This window comes from Siphateles boraxobius, unplaced genomic scaffold, assembly GCF_051911475.1.
Source record: "Siphateles boraxobius isolate OS27281-9 unplaced genomic scaffold, OSU_SipBor_1 9, whole genome shotgun sequence".
NCBI lineage: Eukaryota > Metazoa > Chordata > Actinopteri > Cypriniformes > Leuciscidae > Siphateles > Siphateles boraxobius.
Genome location: NW_027509219.1, coordinates 7943526 through 7958771, shown reverse-complemented (window position 1 = coordinate 7958771; position 15246 = coordinate 7943526). Strand labels below are relative to the sequence as shown.

Here is a 15246-nt window from a genome sequence, read left to right as displayed (position 1 = left end):
CATAAGGCTTCATCTAGGGAGCAATTTTTATTGTTTTTATTCTATCTATCTATCTATCTATCTATCTATCTATCTATCTATCTATCTATCTATCTATCTATCTATCTATCTATCTATCTATCTATCTATCTATCTATCTCTCTACCTCTCTATCTAAAGACTTTTGTCCACCAATAATTGTCATGTGGTGCAACCAACGTAGAGAAATATGGACAAAAAAAGGAAATGATATCATAGGGAGGACCCCTGCAGACTCTCACGACTGTGTAAAGGTCAATTAGTCTCTTATAATACACCATATGGTGTGACTATCCAAAACCTTGGACATAATTATAATAATCAAAGTTATTTGTAAAATAAAAAAAATGTACCTTGCATTTAACATCTTTTTTGAAAAAATAAAATAATTAAGATGTATAAAGAAAATAAGCATTATCTTTTACCTGATGTTTACCCCACATAACATTTCATGACAATTAAATTTAAACTTTTGTTGAGATAAAAAAAAAAAATGTATATCTTGCACACTCGTTTTTATTATTGACCCATTCACACAATGAAAATGCCAATCCTGTACAGTTTTCCCTAAATCTGTGCAATAAAAGCAAGATCCTATCTAAGCTTGCATATCAGTAGTTGTAGATAGAGCTCTCTTCCTTTATTTTTCTCAATCTGAGAAAATTAAGTGAGTTGTGGTGGGATTTACTGCATTCTCATAGCTTTTTTTAATGTTCTTGAAATGTTTGTTTTTAATAAGGCTGCTGAGGCATTGTTAGATGTCTACTAGTACTCGCCCATGACCCTGTATAAACCCATGGGAATTCAGATGTTTACTCCCTGGAGATGTAGCCACAGCTGGAGCTCTAAACCACCACTGCAACCTGCAGGCATGCATGGGATTGACTTCTGAATAGACACAATCAAGATGCTCAACTCTGGTATCCTATTTGGGAAATCAGACAGTGTTAACGAAGAGCAGTGGTTTGCACAGATGGACTAAATTCAGTTTCTGTTCAAGCTCAGGAGTTTGTAAAACTATTGCAGTGCATTTTGGTCTTATTTGTGTTTAAATTGACCAACCTTGGTCTAAAAAGGAACACTGTTTTATTCACATAAACTTAGTATTTTTTTGGATGTCATTGATTGTCAAAGCTGATGATTTTCCATTGACTCCAGGTTTCAGTGAGATTTATTTGTAAAGAAGAAAGACTCAAAAAGGGACCTTCTTTGAAACTGCACCTCTTGGATCCGTTGATTATTTCCCTGGCAAATGATAAAAGCTCTGCATCAGATAAGGAACAATGTTTACACTTGTTCTTTTCTTGTGTAAATAACACAAGCGCTGGAGAGCACTTGCTTACCTAGTCGCAATTCTTCTAGTGTAATATTTAATGCCACAATTGAGAAAGAATCATTAGACTTCTTGTTATACTAGAAGGAAAACAAATATCAAGATTAGAGAATAAAGAAGTGAGAGGAAGAAGAATTAATTTAGAGAAAGGCTGTATACTCTGGAGCACGGTTTCCACTTCCTTTAAAATATCAGCCGATTAACCTGCTCCCTTAGCATAACATTAACTGATTAGTTTATTAGCTTAGCCAAAAACATACTAGACAATTAGCCTGCGATTGTATCATAATTCTAACGTAGCAGCCTTTGCTACAAAAGGATTATGTAATTATCTCAGGATAATCACAATAATGTGATGCTTTAAAAACAAAATAACTTTTTCCTAGAAGAAAACAACATTTTTAATATGTATATGTGTTAAGTTTGCTGTTTCAAACTAGATTGATTGACTGAAAACTTCTATTTTAAAACGAGTAGTGAAATAACACTACCCATGTGTTTCAAAGGCTTTATGTAGTTCTTTATGGGGTTCCCTACAGAGAGCTTGTCAAAGGACCATTCAGCTCTATCACAACAGCTGGCCTGTGTTGAGGTTTTTCGACAGAGATCAAATTGCCGCATTCATTAGGAATATCTGACCTTGCGATTTAACATCCTTTTGACACACTTGAACAACAAAATAAAACAAAATTAAAAAGAAATAAACTTTAGCATACATTAAAAATAACATATGGGAAATAATATACTTTAGATTGCTTTTCTGACCCACTTAATTCATCTTCATATCTTATTTCATTATTACTTATATTGTCTTTGAAATATGGCACAAATGTTCTGTTGTTTGTACTGCTAAGCATTTATGGTTCACCAAAATATACTTTAATGTAAGTTTTATTGAAAATTGAATGTCATGTATTTAAATACTGTATGTTTTTAATTACACATTTGTTATGTTGATGTTGCAATTAATTTATATTTACTTTAAAAGTAACGTCAAATTATAAATCAAGCAATTTACAGATGCTTTAATATTTTAGTCAACACATCAAAGTAAGATCAATACATCAAACACTTCTATAAGTCTACTTCAAATATGTCTACTATAACACGACTTCAGCTAATTAAAACAATATTATTCAAACCTTTAGTTTGACATTATTACAAAGTGCACTTTTTAAAAGTGTACTTATGTGCATTAAGAAACAGTCATGAAACTGTAACTTTAAGTACACTTAAGTGGCATTTTGTTTCATTAGTATTATATTATCTGCCATTATAGTTTTTTTTAAGATTTGAAGTACACTACAAGTGCAAATTCAATACTATTAAACATACTTCTTATTTACGAGAGAAAGATGGTTGAACAGGGGTATACAACTAGGTTTTTATATTTTCTGAGAAAGATATGAGTGACACTTACCTGTGTAAAAGGTTGTAGTTGGTCTGAGTGATTTTTTAACATGTTGCTATGTGGTTGCTAGATGGGTCAGGTCCCTAGGTGGTTCAGGGTCCCTATTTCATAGTTCAGAATAAGTTATGTGCTGAAGTGTAATGCTTTAAAATATGTGTGAGAAAGAGTGAGAGAGGATGGACTGCAGCACAAAGGCCCACTGATGTGTCTCTATATACACAGTGTGTGGAGTCTCTGTATGTTTACTGTTGTGAGGGCTTGAACAGTGGCCTGTTTGTCTGTAGCCAACATAATAAGGATAAGTCAGCGAGCAGGCTTCACTTTAAACCATTATAAAACAGGTAAAGGCCTCTTTTCCTTCTCAACTCACCAAATACCACAGCATGATTTCACAATTTCAGCTATTCAGGATGGGAGAAATGTGTTTAATTCAATATTAAAATAACTCTTTAGGTCCACAGTAAAAGTCGAACTTCAGTGTGTTGGGGCACATGTGCTGATGTTTGTGCGGATATTAGTCTAATGTGATGAATGGGTTCGGCTGCAGGAATACACTCTTACATTGTTATAAAGTCACTATAGTAAATAATTCAAAGCAATATAGAACACACTTGTTCAGCTTAGAGAGTAAATAAACCAGCAGTAGGAGCCCTCCGCTGCGGTCATAAAATCAGCTGTTGAAAGAATGATCTGAAAACTCAGATAATTCAGCATGACTTGAGCCTGTTTAATATTGTGGTTTAATTAATCAAACACTGATCTCTCCTGAAAAGATTGAACTCTTATAATAGGTTAACCAGGCAGATAGTTAACTTTTCTTCAAGCCTTAATCATCTGTTTTTGCTAACTGAATTTCAAAAGTATTTTATGTATAGATTTTATTGTTTTACCTTGGTCCCAGGTACAGACTTTCAATCTAAAACAAAGACAAATCCATCATATATCCATCAAATATTACTACAATTTAAAAATCATCACATTGCATAGTTAAACATCAAAGAATCATAAACAGTGTCAGTCTCAGTGTTTGAGATATGAGACTTTGATGAATGAAGACAAAGAAAAATCAAGGTTCCCTTTCGTAGTCACTCCGAGTTACGTCGGATGACGACGAATGGGGGTTTCGCTTAGAACACCTATCGACTTCGAGTATTACAAAACGAGCCAATGGCGATGAAATGCCATGGGTCTGCGGAATTTGCATAGCGTATCTCCGCCCCACCGCGTGGGTATAAAGGCTCTTTCTCCACTCGGCAACATGCAGGTATGTTTTCGCTTCGGAGCCAAGAATATTTCTTCACTCCACAATCATCTCTGACTTCGCTCTACGAGACGAGCTTCTCTGTCCGGTGTTGGTGTGACGGCGATCTGCAGCGAGCTCACAGTGCCTGCTGATCTGTGCAGTGATCTGCCAGTGTGTGTGTGTCTCCCTGTGTGCTTCAACATCGCGGAGTTTTTTTCTCCTCTCATAAAAGAGCTTGCACGCGGCACGTCTTTTTAAAGACGGCTCGCCCGTGCATTTCTGGTTGCAGCGGACTGGTATCGGACTCTGATGGGCACGAGCGCTGTCTAGTGCGTTTGGGCTTTGTTCATGCTTGAACAGCGCTCGTGGATGACTCATGTTCTCTCTGGGAACGTGATCATCGCGTCATAAATAGGTCGAGACTCGGTGAACTCCCAAGAGTGAGAGTCCCCTCATCCACTACCCGATCTTCGGCTGGTGGACAGGGTGACCTGAGGGTGTTGGTCTGGAACAAGGCGCCGACTCTGTGTCCACGCCCAGCCCCCCCTCTTTAATGACGGTGCCCGCTAGCGAACTGATGATTCCACGAGTCTACCCTCGGGTGGCCCGTGTGTTTTCATTTGAAGCTACAGAGGATGATGCTGTGTCTGTAGCAGCATCACTAGGTGGGCTTGATTCTTCTGGAAATGACGACTCTTCACAGCTGCCACCCTCTGGTGTGCATACGGCTGTGCCTGAGTCTGATCCGGAGATGCTGGCCATGCTTTCCCGGGACGATTGGTTTTTGGGTGAGGCCGCCGACGCGTCCACAGCAAACCCCAATATCTTTCCTCCCGGGCGTGCATGATGAGTTCACGGGTCCTCTCGTTGGTCTCATCCGCCTTTCCTCCCCTCAGGGGCCGCTGCCCATGGGTACACTGGGGTTCCCCCGGTTGAACGCTCTGTTGCCATGCTACTGTGTCCTCAGAGTGCTTCCCGGCGCAATAATAAGCACCCGTCCAAAGCCTGTAGTTCTTTTCGTCACAGTAATCTGTGGCGAAATCCTATAGTGCCACAGGACAGGCAGCTGCCTCACTGCATCCCATGACCGTTCTGCTGGTCTACCTGACCCAGACGCTCATGGACATGCAGGAGGGCGGGACTGACCCGAGGCTCTTCAGTGAGCTGCGCGCCGCCACTGACCTTGCTCTCCGAGCGACGAAACTGGCCGTACGCTCTCGGAGTCAGGTGATGTTCACCAGTTTGGGGCTGACCGGTCTGATGTGCACAATGTCGGGTGGACCCGTCTGCTCGACACCCCCATCTCCCAGGTCGGCCTCTTCGGCGGTGCGGTTGAGTGCTTCTGCCCAACAGTTCTCAACCGCCTGTGAGCAGATTGAGGTTATTCTGCCCGACGGCCCCGCCGTCCGCTCAGATCCCTCAGTCTGCCCACCGCCGAAGGCTCCCTCCCACGGTTCCAACCCCGCCCGTTCACCCGGGCCTGGCTCTGGAAGACCGTAGGTGGATGCCACAGCCCTCTCCAGCCCCGCAACCCGCTAAACGCCGGGTTAAGCGGCACTTTTGAGATGGGCTGCTCAGAGATGAGACTCAGTTCTTTCCCGGAGTTGGTAGCAGGGCCACTCCTTTCCCCGGTGGAGGGCTGGGGAAGAATCCTTATTCAGAAAGAACTGACTCTCTCCTCTCTGAGCATACAGAGTTCTCGGACGACACAGAGCGCCGCCCACAAGCCGTGCTCTCCTCGTCCCCCTCTGCCCCAGAGGTGGTTGACACGGCGTGCCGTCCACGGACCGTTTCGCCCCTGTCCCCCTCTGTCGCCAGACCCCTGACAGAGCAGGCCCCCGTGGAACGCTGGTCCTTCCCTGGCCTCCTCTGTCAGGGTGCGGTTATGACCTTGCCCCCACACCGGGCCGCTATGCCGTCCTCGTCTGGGCTGGTCATTCCGCTTCGCTGCACCACTGGGGGGACGTCTGTGGTTCTTCACTCCGCTGGCACAGTTGGGAGCCTGCACTAGAGCTTCCCTATCTGTTCCGCTGGGTCGTGCGAACCATCAGCTCGGCTATGAGATTAAGTTCGCACGGTCTCCTCCCTGCTTCACAGGAGTCCGCTCCACTTTGGTCGGTGGCTATGCCCCTATCATGAGAGCGGAGGTTGCTCCCTACTGGCGAAGGGTGCGATTGAGACTGTCCCTCCAGCCGAGATGAGGTCCGGGTTTTCAGCCCCTACCTCATTGTCCCGGAGAAGTCTGGTGGGTTACGGCCAATCCTGGACCTACGCATCTGAACCGCTCCCTTCACAGGCTGCCGTTCAAGATGCTCCTGGCCAAACGCATTTCTGGATGTGTGCGGCCACAGGATTGGTTTACAACGATCGACCTGAAGGACGCCTACTCTTATGTCTCCGTTCTCCTTCGACTCAGATCGTACCTACGTTCTGCTGTCAGGACGCGCGCATATCAGTACGCTGTTCTCCCATTCGGGCTAGCCCTGTCTCCTCGCGCCTTCACAAGGTTGTTGAGGCAGCCCTTGTTCCTCCATGGGAACACGGGGTTCGCATCCTGAACTATCTCGGTGACTGGCTGTCTTAAGCTCACTCCTGAGACCAGGTTTGCGAATACAGGGACCCAGTGCTCCGGCACCTAGCTCGTCTGGGCCTTCGGGTCAACTGGGAAAGGAGTAAACTTTGCCCCGTGCAGAGGAGCTCTTTTCTCGGTATGGACTTGGTCGCCTTCTCCACTCAGCCATTAAACAAGAGTGCGGTCCCACTGAAATTGTTTCAGAGGCTCCTGGGGCATATGGCATCTGCAGCCGCGGCAACGCCGCTCGGATTGCTTCATATGAGACCGCTTCAGCTGTGGCTTCGCGATCGAGTCCCGAGGTGGGCATGGCATCATGGCACGCTCCGAGTTACAGTAACTCCGACCTGCCGTCAGACCTTCACCCCGTGGTGGAACCTCAGTTTTCTACGGGCCGGTGTTCCCCTAGAACGAGTTTCCAGGCATGTTGTTGTCTCCACATATGCCTCTTCCACGGGCTGAGGCGCCATGTGCAACGGACATGCTGCCGCGGGCTCCTGGACAGGACCCCAGCGCATTCTGCATGTCAATTGCCTCGAGTTGCTGGCAGTACGCCTTGCCCTGCACCGTTTTCGCACGTTGCTCAAGGGTCAACACGTACTAGTCCGTTCAGACAATACCGCGACTGTAGCGTACATCAACCGTCAGGGTGGTCTACGCTCCCGCCGTATGTCGCAACTCGCACGCCACCTCCTCTTATGGAGTCAGAAGCACCTGAGGTCCCTTCGTGCTATCTACATTCCGGGAGATCAGAACTTTGCAGCCGACGAGCTGTCACAGTTTCGGCCCATCTCCGGCGAATGGCGACTCCATCCCCAGTCGGTTCAGCTGATTTGGGACCAGTTCGGGGACGCACAGATAGATCTGTTTGCCTCTCACGACTCGACCCATTGCGCCCTGTTCTATTCCCTGACCGAGGCACCCTCGGCACAGATGCACTGGCGCACAGCTGGCCGCGGGGCCTACGCAAATATGCGTTTCCCCCAGTGAGCCTTCTCGCAAAGACGTTGTGCAAGATCAAGGAGGACGAGGAGCAGGTCATTCTGGTTGCGCCGTATTGGCCCCACCCGGACCTGGTTCTCCGAACTGGTAGTCCTCGCGACAGCACCTCCTTGGCCTATTCCTCTGAGGAAGGATCTCCTTTCTCAGAGACGGGGCACCCTTTGGCACCCTCGACCCGATCTCTGGAGGCTCCACGTGTGGCTCCTGGACGGGACGAGGCAGGTTTGAGTACCCTGCCACCAGCGGTGGCGGCTACCATCACTTCCGCTAGAGCATCGTCCTCGAGACATGTCTATGCGTTGAAGTGGAACCTCTTCGTCAACTGGTGCTCTTCTCGTCGAGAAGACCCCAGGAGATGCTCGATCTCTGTCGTGCTTTCCTTCCTGCAAGATGGGTTGGAGCGAAGGCTGTCTCCCTCCACCCTGAAGGTGTATGTGGCCGCTATCGCCACATATCACGAAGCAGTTCAAGGTAAGTCTCTGGGGAAGCACGACCTGATCGTCAGGTTCCTGAGAGGAGCGAGGAGACTGAATCCTCCTCGCCCTCCTCTCGTTCCCTCTTGGGACCTCTCAGTGGTCTTAAATGCCCTGCAGAGGGCTCCCTTTGAGCCTCTGCAGTCAGTTGAGCTTAAGTCCTGTCTATGAAGACAGTGCTCCTGGTTGCTTTGGCCTCTATCAAGAGGGTAGGGGACCTGCACGCATTCTCCGTTGACGAAGCGTGCCTGGAATTCGGGCCCGGTCACTCTCACGTGATCCTGAGACACCGGCCTGGATATGTGCCCAAGGTTCCCACCACTCCCTTCCGGGACCAGGTGGTGAACCTGCAAGCTCTGCCCCGGGAGGAGGCAGACCCAGCCTTGGCACTGCTCTGTCCAGTACGCGCTCTCCGTGCTTACGTAGACAGAACGCAGTGTTTCAGGACCTCAGACCAGCTCTTTGTCTGTTATGGTGGGAGACTGAAGGGAAAGGCTCTCTCAAAGCAGAGGTTGTCTCACTGGATAGTGGACGCCATTGCTTTGGCTTACCAACAGCAAGGCCGACCGTGCCCCCTTGGTGTGACAGCCCACTCCACCCGGAGTGTGGCTTCCTCTTGGGCTCTAGCGCATGGCGCCCTGCTGGCAGACATTTGTAGAGCTGCAGGCTGGGCGACACCCAACACATTCGCCAGATTCTATAATCTCAGAGTGGAGCCTGTGTCCTCTCGTGTACTCGCTTCAGTTAGCTAGTACTGGACCCGCTCAGGTGTCTTCGCTTGCTCGCCATTCCACTCCATGGACTGGATACATGCGATTATTCCTCAGGTGAGCCTTCTTCTCTGAAGCCCTGAGTTCCTCCAGCACTGTTGACGCTGGCACCAGTGTCTTTTGCCTGGGCGTCGGCTAGGTGCCTCCGTGTGCATGGTTCCTCCCTGAGTAACCCCCACATGTGTATTTCCACTGTAAGCCTCCTTGAGCATGTGTCTTTCCCTTGGCAAGCCACCTTGCCCTCCTGGAGTTGAAAGTTGCCACCCCTCGGGCTGGTCACTCCAGCGTTCCTCCATATGAAGCCCTCCGGCCTTATGTGTTTCTAAGTCCTCCCTACGGGTAGGCATGCTGCGGCATATCTCCTCTGAGATATGCTTCCCAGTGTACTTTGGTATTCCTGTGTTAAGTAGGACTCCTTCGTCCGTGCCAGTATCACGACAGGGGGATCAGACTTTCGCAGGGCACTGGAAGACAGCTGTGAAGGTGGCGTGATTTCACGGGGACCCCCATTCGTCGTCATCCGACATAACTCGGAGTGACTACGAAAGGGAAGGTCTAGGTTACGTATGTAACCCTCGTTCCCTGAGTAGGGAACGGAGACGTTACGTCTCCCTGCCACTTCCGCTGTACCGCTGGGCAGACGCCTGAGTTCAGTCTCGGCTCCTCAGCGAAGACATACCTGCATGTTGCCGGCGTTCTCCTTTATACCCACGCGGTGGGGCGGAGATACGCTATGCAAATTCCGCAGACCCATGGCATTTCATCGCCATTGGCTCGTTATGTAATACTCGAAGTCGATAGGTGTTCTAAGCGAAACCCCCATTCGTCGTCATCCGACGTAACGTCTCCGTTCCCTACTCAGGGAACGAGGGTTACATACGTAACCGAGACGATTTTTATACTGAGTAATTTCCAATCAAGCTGTTATTTTTTGAATTGTGAAAAATATGAAAAATCATTTAATTGTGTTTATTGATGATACATATGTATGTTTTCTTTGATTTTGTAGTGCTGGCTCGGCTGGTTTCGGACATGCAGGCGTTCTTGCTGGTTCTGGACAGTGAGAATCTCAGTTATATTGCTCAGGCCCAGAAAAAATCCATCTCAGAGCTGCTATATAAACTACAGGACAATAAGGACACACCAGGTAAACTTGGTTATATGAAGTAAATGTGTGACTGTATATGTAAGTATACACTGCTGTTCCAATGTTTGAAGTAGGCAAGATTTTTTTTAATTTTTTTTTTGAAAAAAGACTCTTAAGGTCCTCAGAAACTTTAGTCGGTCATAAAAAAAATTCGGATTGTATTTGATTTTCTGCGTTTTTCAGTTTTCAATTCAGAGCCACCGAATGACGAATACGTAAAAACGCACACGAAAATTTCAGACTCAGTGTGGAAGGACCTTTACGCTCACCAAGGCTGTATTCATTTGATCACAAATACAGTAAAACCAGTAATGTCGCAGAAAAACTCTAGACAGGAGATGAACTCAAATGCTGGGTTTATTTACAAAATAAAAACTCATCTATAAACTAAACCAAAAGAAACAAAGGAATCCAGGAAGCAACAAGGTCTGTAGTCCATGTAGCAAAACATTGACAGTAGCAGACTGATTAAATTCCACCGTACAAAGAGTGCTCTTTTGTTAAAGTCCCCCTGTAAATCAATAATTGTATCCCTTAAAAATCCCTTAAAAAATCCCTTTGATCACAAAAAATTTGTGAAATTACTGTGAAAAAATATGTATTCATAGCTTGAATATAACTCTACACTCTTGCTTAATTTAGTATATGCGGACCCATAAATATGGAAATACTGGTTTAATTCAGCCATATATGTTTTAACAAGAAACTGATTCAGAAGAAGAAGTGAAAGAGTGAATTAAACAAGCTCGTCTAGAAGTCGATGTATCAGAATGATAATGCGTTTTATATATCGCTCTACAATGCCAGACACATAACTTTAATTAATATGATTAGACTTTTGCTTGACTTTGTTATCAGGATTGGTTGCAATGCAGTTTGTGACGTAAGGAACACTGGCGATTTCAAACCACGTTTTTGAGACAGTCTTTTTTCGCTGCAGATTTAAAGAGAAAACACTCAGCAATGGTGTTGACGGGACTTTGCTTATGGTTTATTAATATTAATTATTAATATTAAAGCATATTAAAAACACCACATATACATATAAACAATATTAAAAGCCTGATTTTCACCACAGTATTCTTTAAACTTCCAATATGTGCGCTATCACTGCAGCACAGCTCCAACAAAGCTGTCATGTTTTATACAGTTTTTTTCCATATCTGTCTGGAAACACTGCAGATCCACCTGCAGCTGTTTTGTGATTGACTGTGGAAGGTCATGGTAAGATTGGGGGGTCAGACGTTCAATTCGAAGACCGCTACTGTCATATAACCTATATAAATAAGATCATCTTTACCACCATATCTTAAGACTTTTATATATAAATGACTTCTGTTATGGATGTCTAACCTCTTTATACTTCAGTTTATAGCTCCACTTTGCGTTTTGGGTTCTTACAATTTTATAAATGTTTATATAATATAATAAATTAAATTTTATGTGTTTATATGTTTAGCAGAGGATGCAGAGTACATGATTATGAATTGTCCCTCTGGAGGACCCAGTGATCTCAGGGAAAGCACCACCGCTGAGGCTCATTTGACAGAGGAACCTATTTCAGTCACCTCTACTGAACAACTGCAGCAAGGGGTGAGTCCAGCCCTCATGACTCCATGATTTGATAGAACACTGAAAGATTTATTGACATGGTATAAGGTCTTAATAGAATGTTACAGCTTTAAGTACTTGCTCAAAGAAAGATTTTTGTTTATTATGAAAGCCAATATTACATACGAGCAAATATTATTTGAGTTGGTATGGACCCTGTTGACTTACTCTTTCCTCAGAGTCTTATTGTGCACTGTAGCAATGTTCAGGGAAGAAGAAGGCGGGAACCGGCGAACAATCGAAATATACTTTATTTAAAATAAAATAAACAAACCAAATTACCGCCAGCAGCCCCTCGCGGACGACTGCTGGCTACCGAAAATGAACATAACTGCCAGCAGCCCCTCGCGGACGACTGCTGGCTAAAATAAAATACAAAAACCAAACACAACTAAAACACAGACCTGTTCCTCTATCGATCATCAACGTCGTCGCTCCTCCTTTATGCTTCCGCTCCTCCGTGAGAGATGCGAGACCGGTGTGCTTCACATGTGTTGCTCATTAGCAATCGCACCACCGGCCTCGCGCCGTTTTCTCACGTCCCTCGGCCGTCCTGTTCGCCACATGCACCATTTATCTGTTCATAGTCAGTTTTCCAAATAAAAAAAATGTCTTTCTAAATTTTGTAATTTACTGCTACAGTCACATCATGTCACTAGCCTTTATTTATCTTTCATCCAGCTCCTCCTGCTCAGTCATAGAAACCACCGCTAGCCCTACATTTTAATTTTAGTTTGAGCTTTTTTTTTTGTATTTCAGTTGTAGTACTTATTTTAACTTATTTTTTTCTTTTAAGTTTAAGCGTTTCATCTAATATTAACATTTTATTTTATTCAGCTTTATTTCAAATAATGAATTTTTTTTAATTTACAGGTACTCCTTAATAACAAAGTGTCCTTAATATTTTTTATACGAAAGCATCATTTTATTCAACAGTTTAGTTATGCTCTATGGGTGCTTCACAATCGGAAGGCTGTGTATGAAGGTAATATGCATCATATTACCTTCATAATATGAATATCATGAATCGCATGTGCAGGGTAAGATTTGTGAAAGTGTACATAAGTTTGCAAGTGTAAATTAAATTTGCAAGCGCAAGAGAAGATTTGTAAAGGTGTATATCGCCTTTCAAGTGTAAGAAAAAATATAAGTGTAATTCATGCATTGTGAAGCTGCAGCTTCATGCTAACGCAAAATAAATAGGATCTGTATTCCTGTGACTTCCATTTTTCCACGCTTACACTTTTGGCACTTTTTTTGCACACAAATACGGCCCAAAGCACTGCAGGCCTGTGAACAGCAATTTGCAAGCGAAAACGTCTCGGTTACTAATGTAACCCTTGTTCCCTGAATGAGGGAACGGGAGACGCAATTACGTCGTCATTACGTCGAACGTGAGCGTCTGATAGGGAACAACAGAGCCAGGAACTGCAAAACAGATTGATCGCGTAAAACCAGCCTTTGTGTAAAAAAATTAATTGTTGCAAATATCTGAATGACTTGTTCCCAAATAACCCGATTTGTACAGTAGCGTCTTTCTTTTAGCTGCACTTACAGTTTTGGCACGATTCTCTCACTCATTGAGTTTTGCCAGCGTGAAGAGACGGGGGGGTCCACCTTCTTCATGTAGCCAATCAGATGAGCTTCTCGCCGGCTCTCATTGTACTCTCATCTGATTGGTTCAATAAACACGCCAGTCGCCAGAACACATCTTTATCTTCATTTAGCTCAGAAACGTTCACGTTGCCGAAATGGCACTTTTAATGCACACGTACATGTTAAATAAATAAATAAATCATAATTGCTTAATAAAAAGTGTAAGCACAGAAAAATGGAAGTCAGAGGATACGGATCCTATTTATTTTGTGTTAGCATGAAGCTGCAGCTTCACAATACATGAATTACACTTACGAATATTTTGTCTTACACTTGAAAAGCGTTTTACACCTTTACAAATCTTCTTTTGCGCATGCGATTCTTTTTGGCATCATATTACCTTTATAGCTGTGTCCTAGACAGGCTGCATATCAAGGCTGCCAAGTCATCAAGTGACGTCGAAGCACATCTTAATTTGAAGTATCCTTGGAAGGCAGCCTTCGTTTCACGTTCTTCATTTGGCTTATTTTGAAGAATGCATCACACATATCCTATGCGCCCTCTAGTCACCCACAACCCTTTGAGCACATTCAAATTCACCTTTTTTTTTTTTTGCAGAAAATGAATCTGTACTGAACTTGTCCAATTTCATTATTTAATTATATATATTTTTTTAAATCAGAGATGAAAGCATTGTGTCATGGAACAGAAGAATGCAGACAATGGTAAAACCCAAACAGAGTTTTTGAGACGCACACCTTACAGTAAGGTAACTGGAAGTCTGGCTGGATTGAAGACGAGATTATCACTGAAGACTGAGTAAGACTGGACAGTTCGAGACGGAAACGCACACAGGTAAGTATCCACAGGTTAGTAGTCGGGTTTCGGGTTCGTGTTCATGGTAGAGAGATGAGACCAGCTGCTGATGAGTGTGTGAAGCAGGCTTAAATGGAGTGGAGCTGATGAAGGTGATTGATGGCTGGTGTGGATGATTAAGAAGAGTGTGCAGGTGGGAGCCAGGAAGGATCATGGCAAATGTAGTGCAGAAGTGACTTGTCTGGTTACTGAGGATTGTGACAGTACTTCCCCCTTCCCAGAAGGCGTGACCTCACGGGTTGATGAGGTAAAGCTGGAGGCTTAGGAGTAGGCGAAGGGATGGTGATACCCGGTGGCGGAGGAATGGTGACAGCCTCACGACGAGACCCTACCAGCGATGATGATAGCTGTCTGAAGGCACAGACCCAGAGCTGACAGCCCAAGGTGGATCCCAGAGAGCAGACGGAGAAGAGCGACATTGCTGAGGCCAAGGCGATGGCGAGGCGACCATCGTCTGAGGAGCCAGACTGCCAGGCGATGCCAGTGTGATGGAGGACGGAGGCATACCCGAGGGGAAGGAGGAGCCTGCTGCAGCCAGGGGTGGAGGAATGGAGCATAGCGGAAGATCCGCAAGTCTGTGGCAGAGGTGAACACGGGGGAGTCAAGAGGCCTAGGGTGTCTGTTGGAGCCAAAGGTGGGAGGAGCCAATGTGGAGCAGGTCGACGGGCCGAGACGATCTGAGGCCGGAGGCGAAGCCACTGGATCTATCAGTTCAGGCGCTGATGGTGGTTGCAGGACCTGAAGCTCGACCTGAGTGCTTGGAATTGCAGGAGATGGCGACGGGCTGAAACCCTCCAGCAGAGGCGGGGCTGGAGGACTGGCTGAGTAGGAGACAGATGAAGGCTAGACGGGGTCAAAGATAAAAATACATTGTCCATGCAGGTGTCTGTGCTATCTAGAAACAGCGATGAAAAATCCAAAATGGGATGGGAGTGGATACCTCCGCACTGAAGTCAATCAGCCAGTCCTCAGTCTCAAAATCCACCAAAATACCATCAGCCAATCATGTCTAGGGCTCACACCCCTGGTCAGACTGAACAGGGGGCTCCTCTTCAGGGTTGAGGGTCCATGCTGACCTCTATCATCGGGTACTGGCTGACGCGTCGCGGCGGGTGGTAGATCTCTGTCTGCGGGGGGCTCACACGTTTCCTCCATGGTCGATGGTGGTGGAATGGCCTCTGTGCCCGGCTGTGT

General features: G+C 45.4%; 1 protein-coding gene across 4 annotated transcripts in view; it reads left to right on the top strand.

Annotated features, from left to right (window-relative positions):
- LOC143732299 (actin filament-associated protein 1-like 2) overlaps positions 1-15246 on the top strand; it is a 114701-nt gene that overhangs the window by 33268 nt on the left and 66187 nt on the right. For 2 of the 4 annotated variants that reach the window (XM_077223246.1, XM_077223245.1), the window contains exons 2-3: positions 9832-9969; positions 11432-11562. In XM_077223246.1, coding sequence (XP_077079361.1) covers positions 9832-9969; positions 11432-11562 — 269 coding nt within the window. Of the gene's footprint in view, positions 1-9831; positions 9970-11428; positions 11563-15246 lie in introns of all 4 variants that reach the window. The other 2 variants (XM_077223244.1, XM_077223243.1) reach the window with 1 other exon arrangement.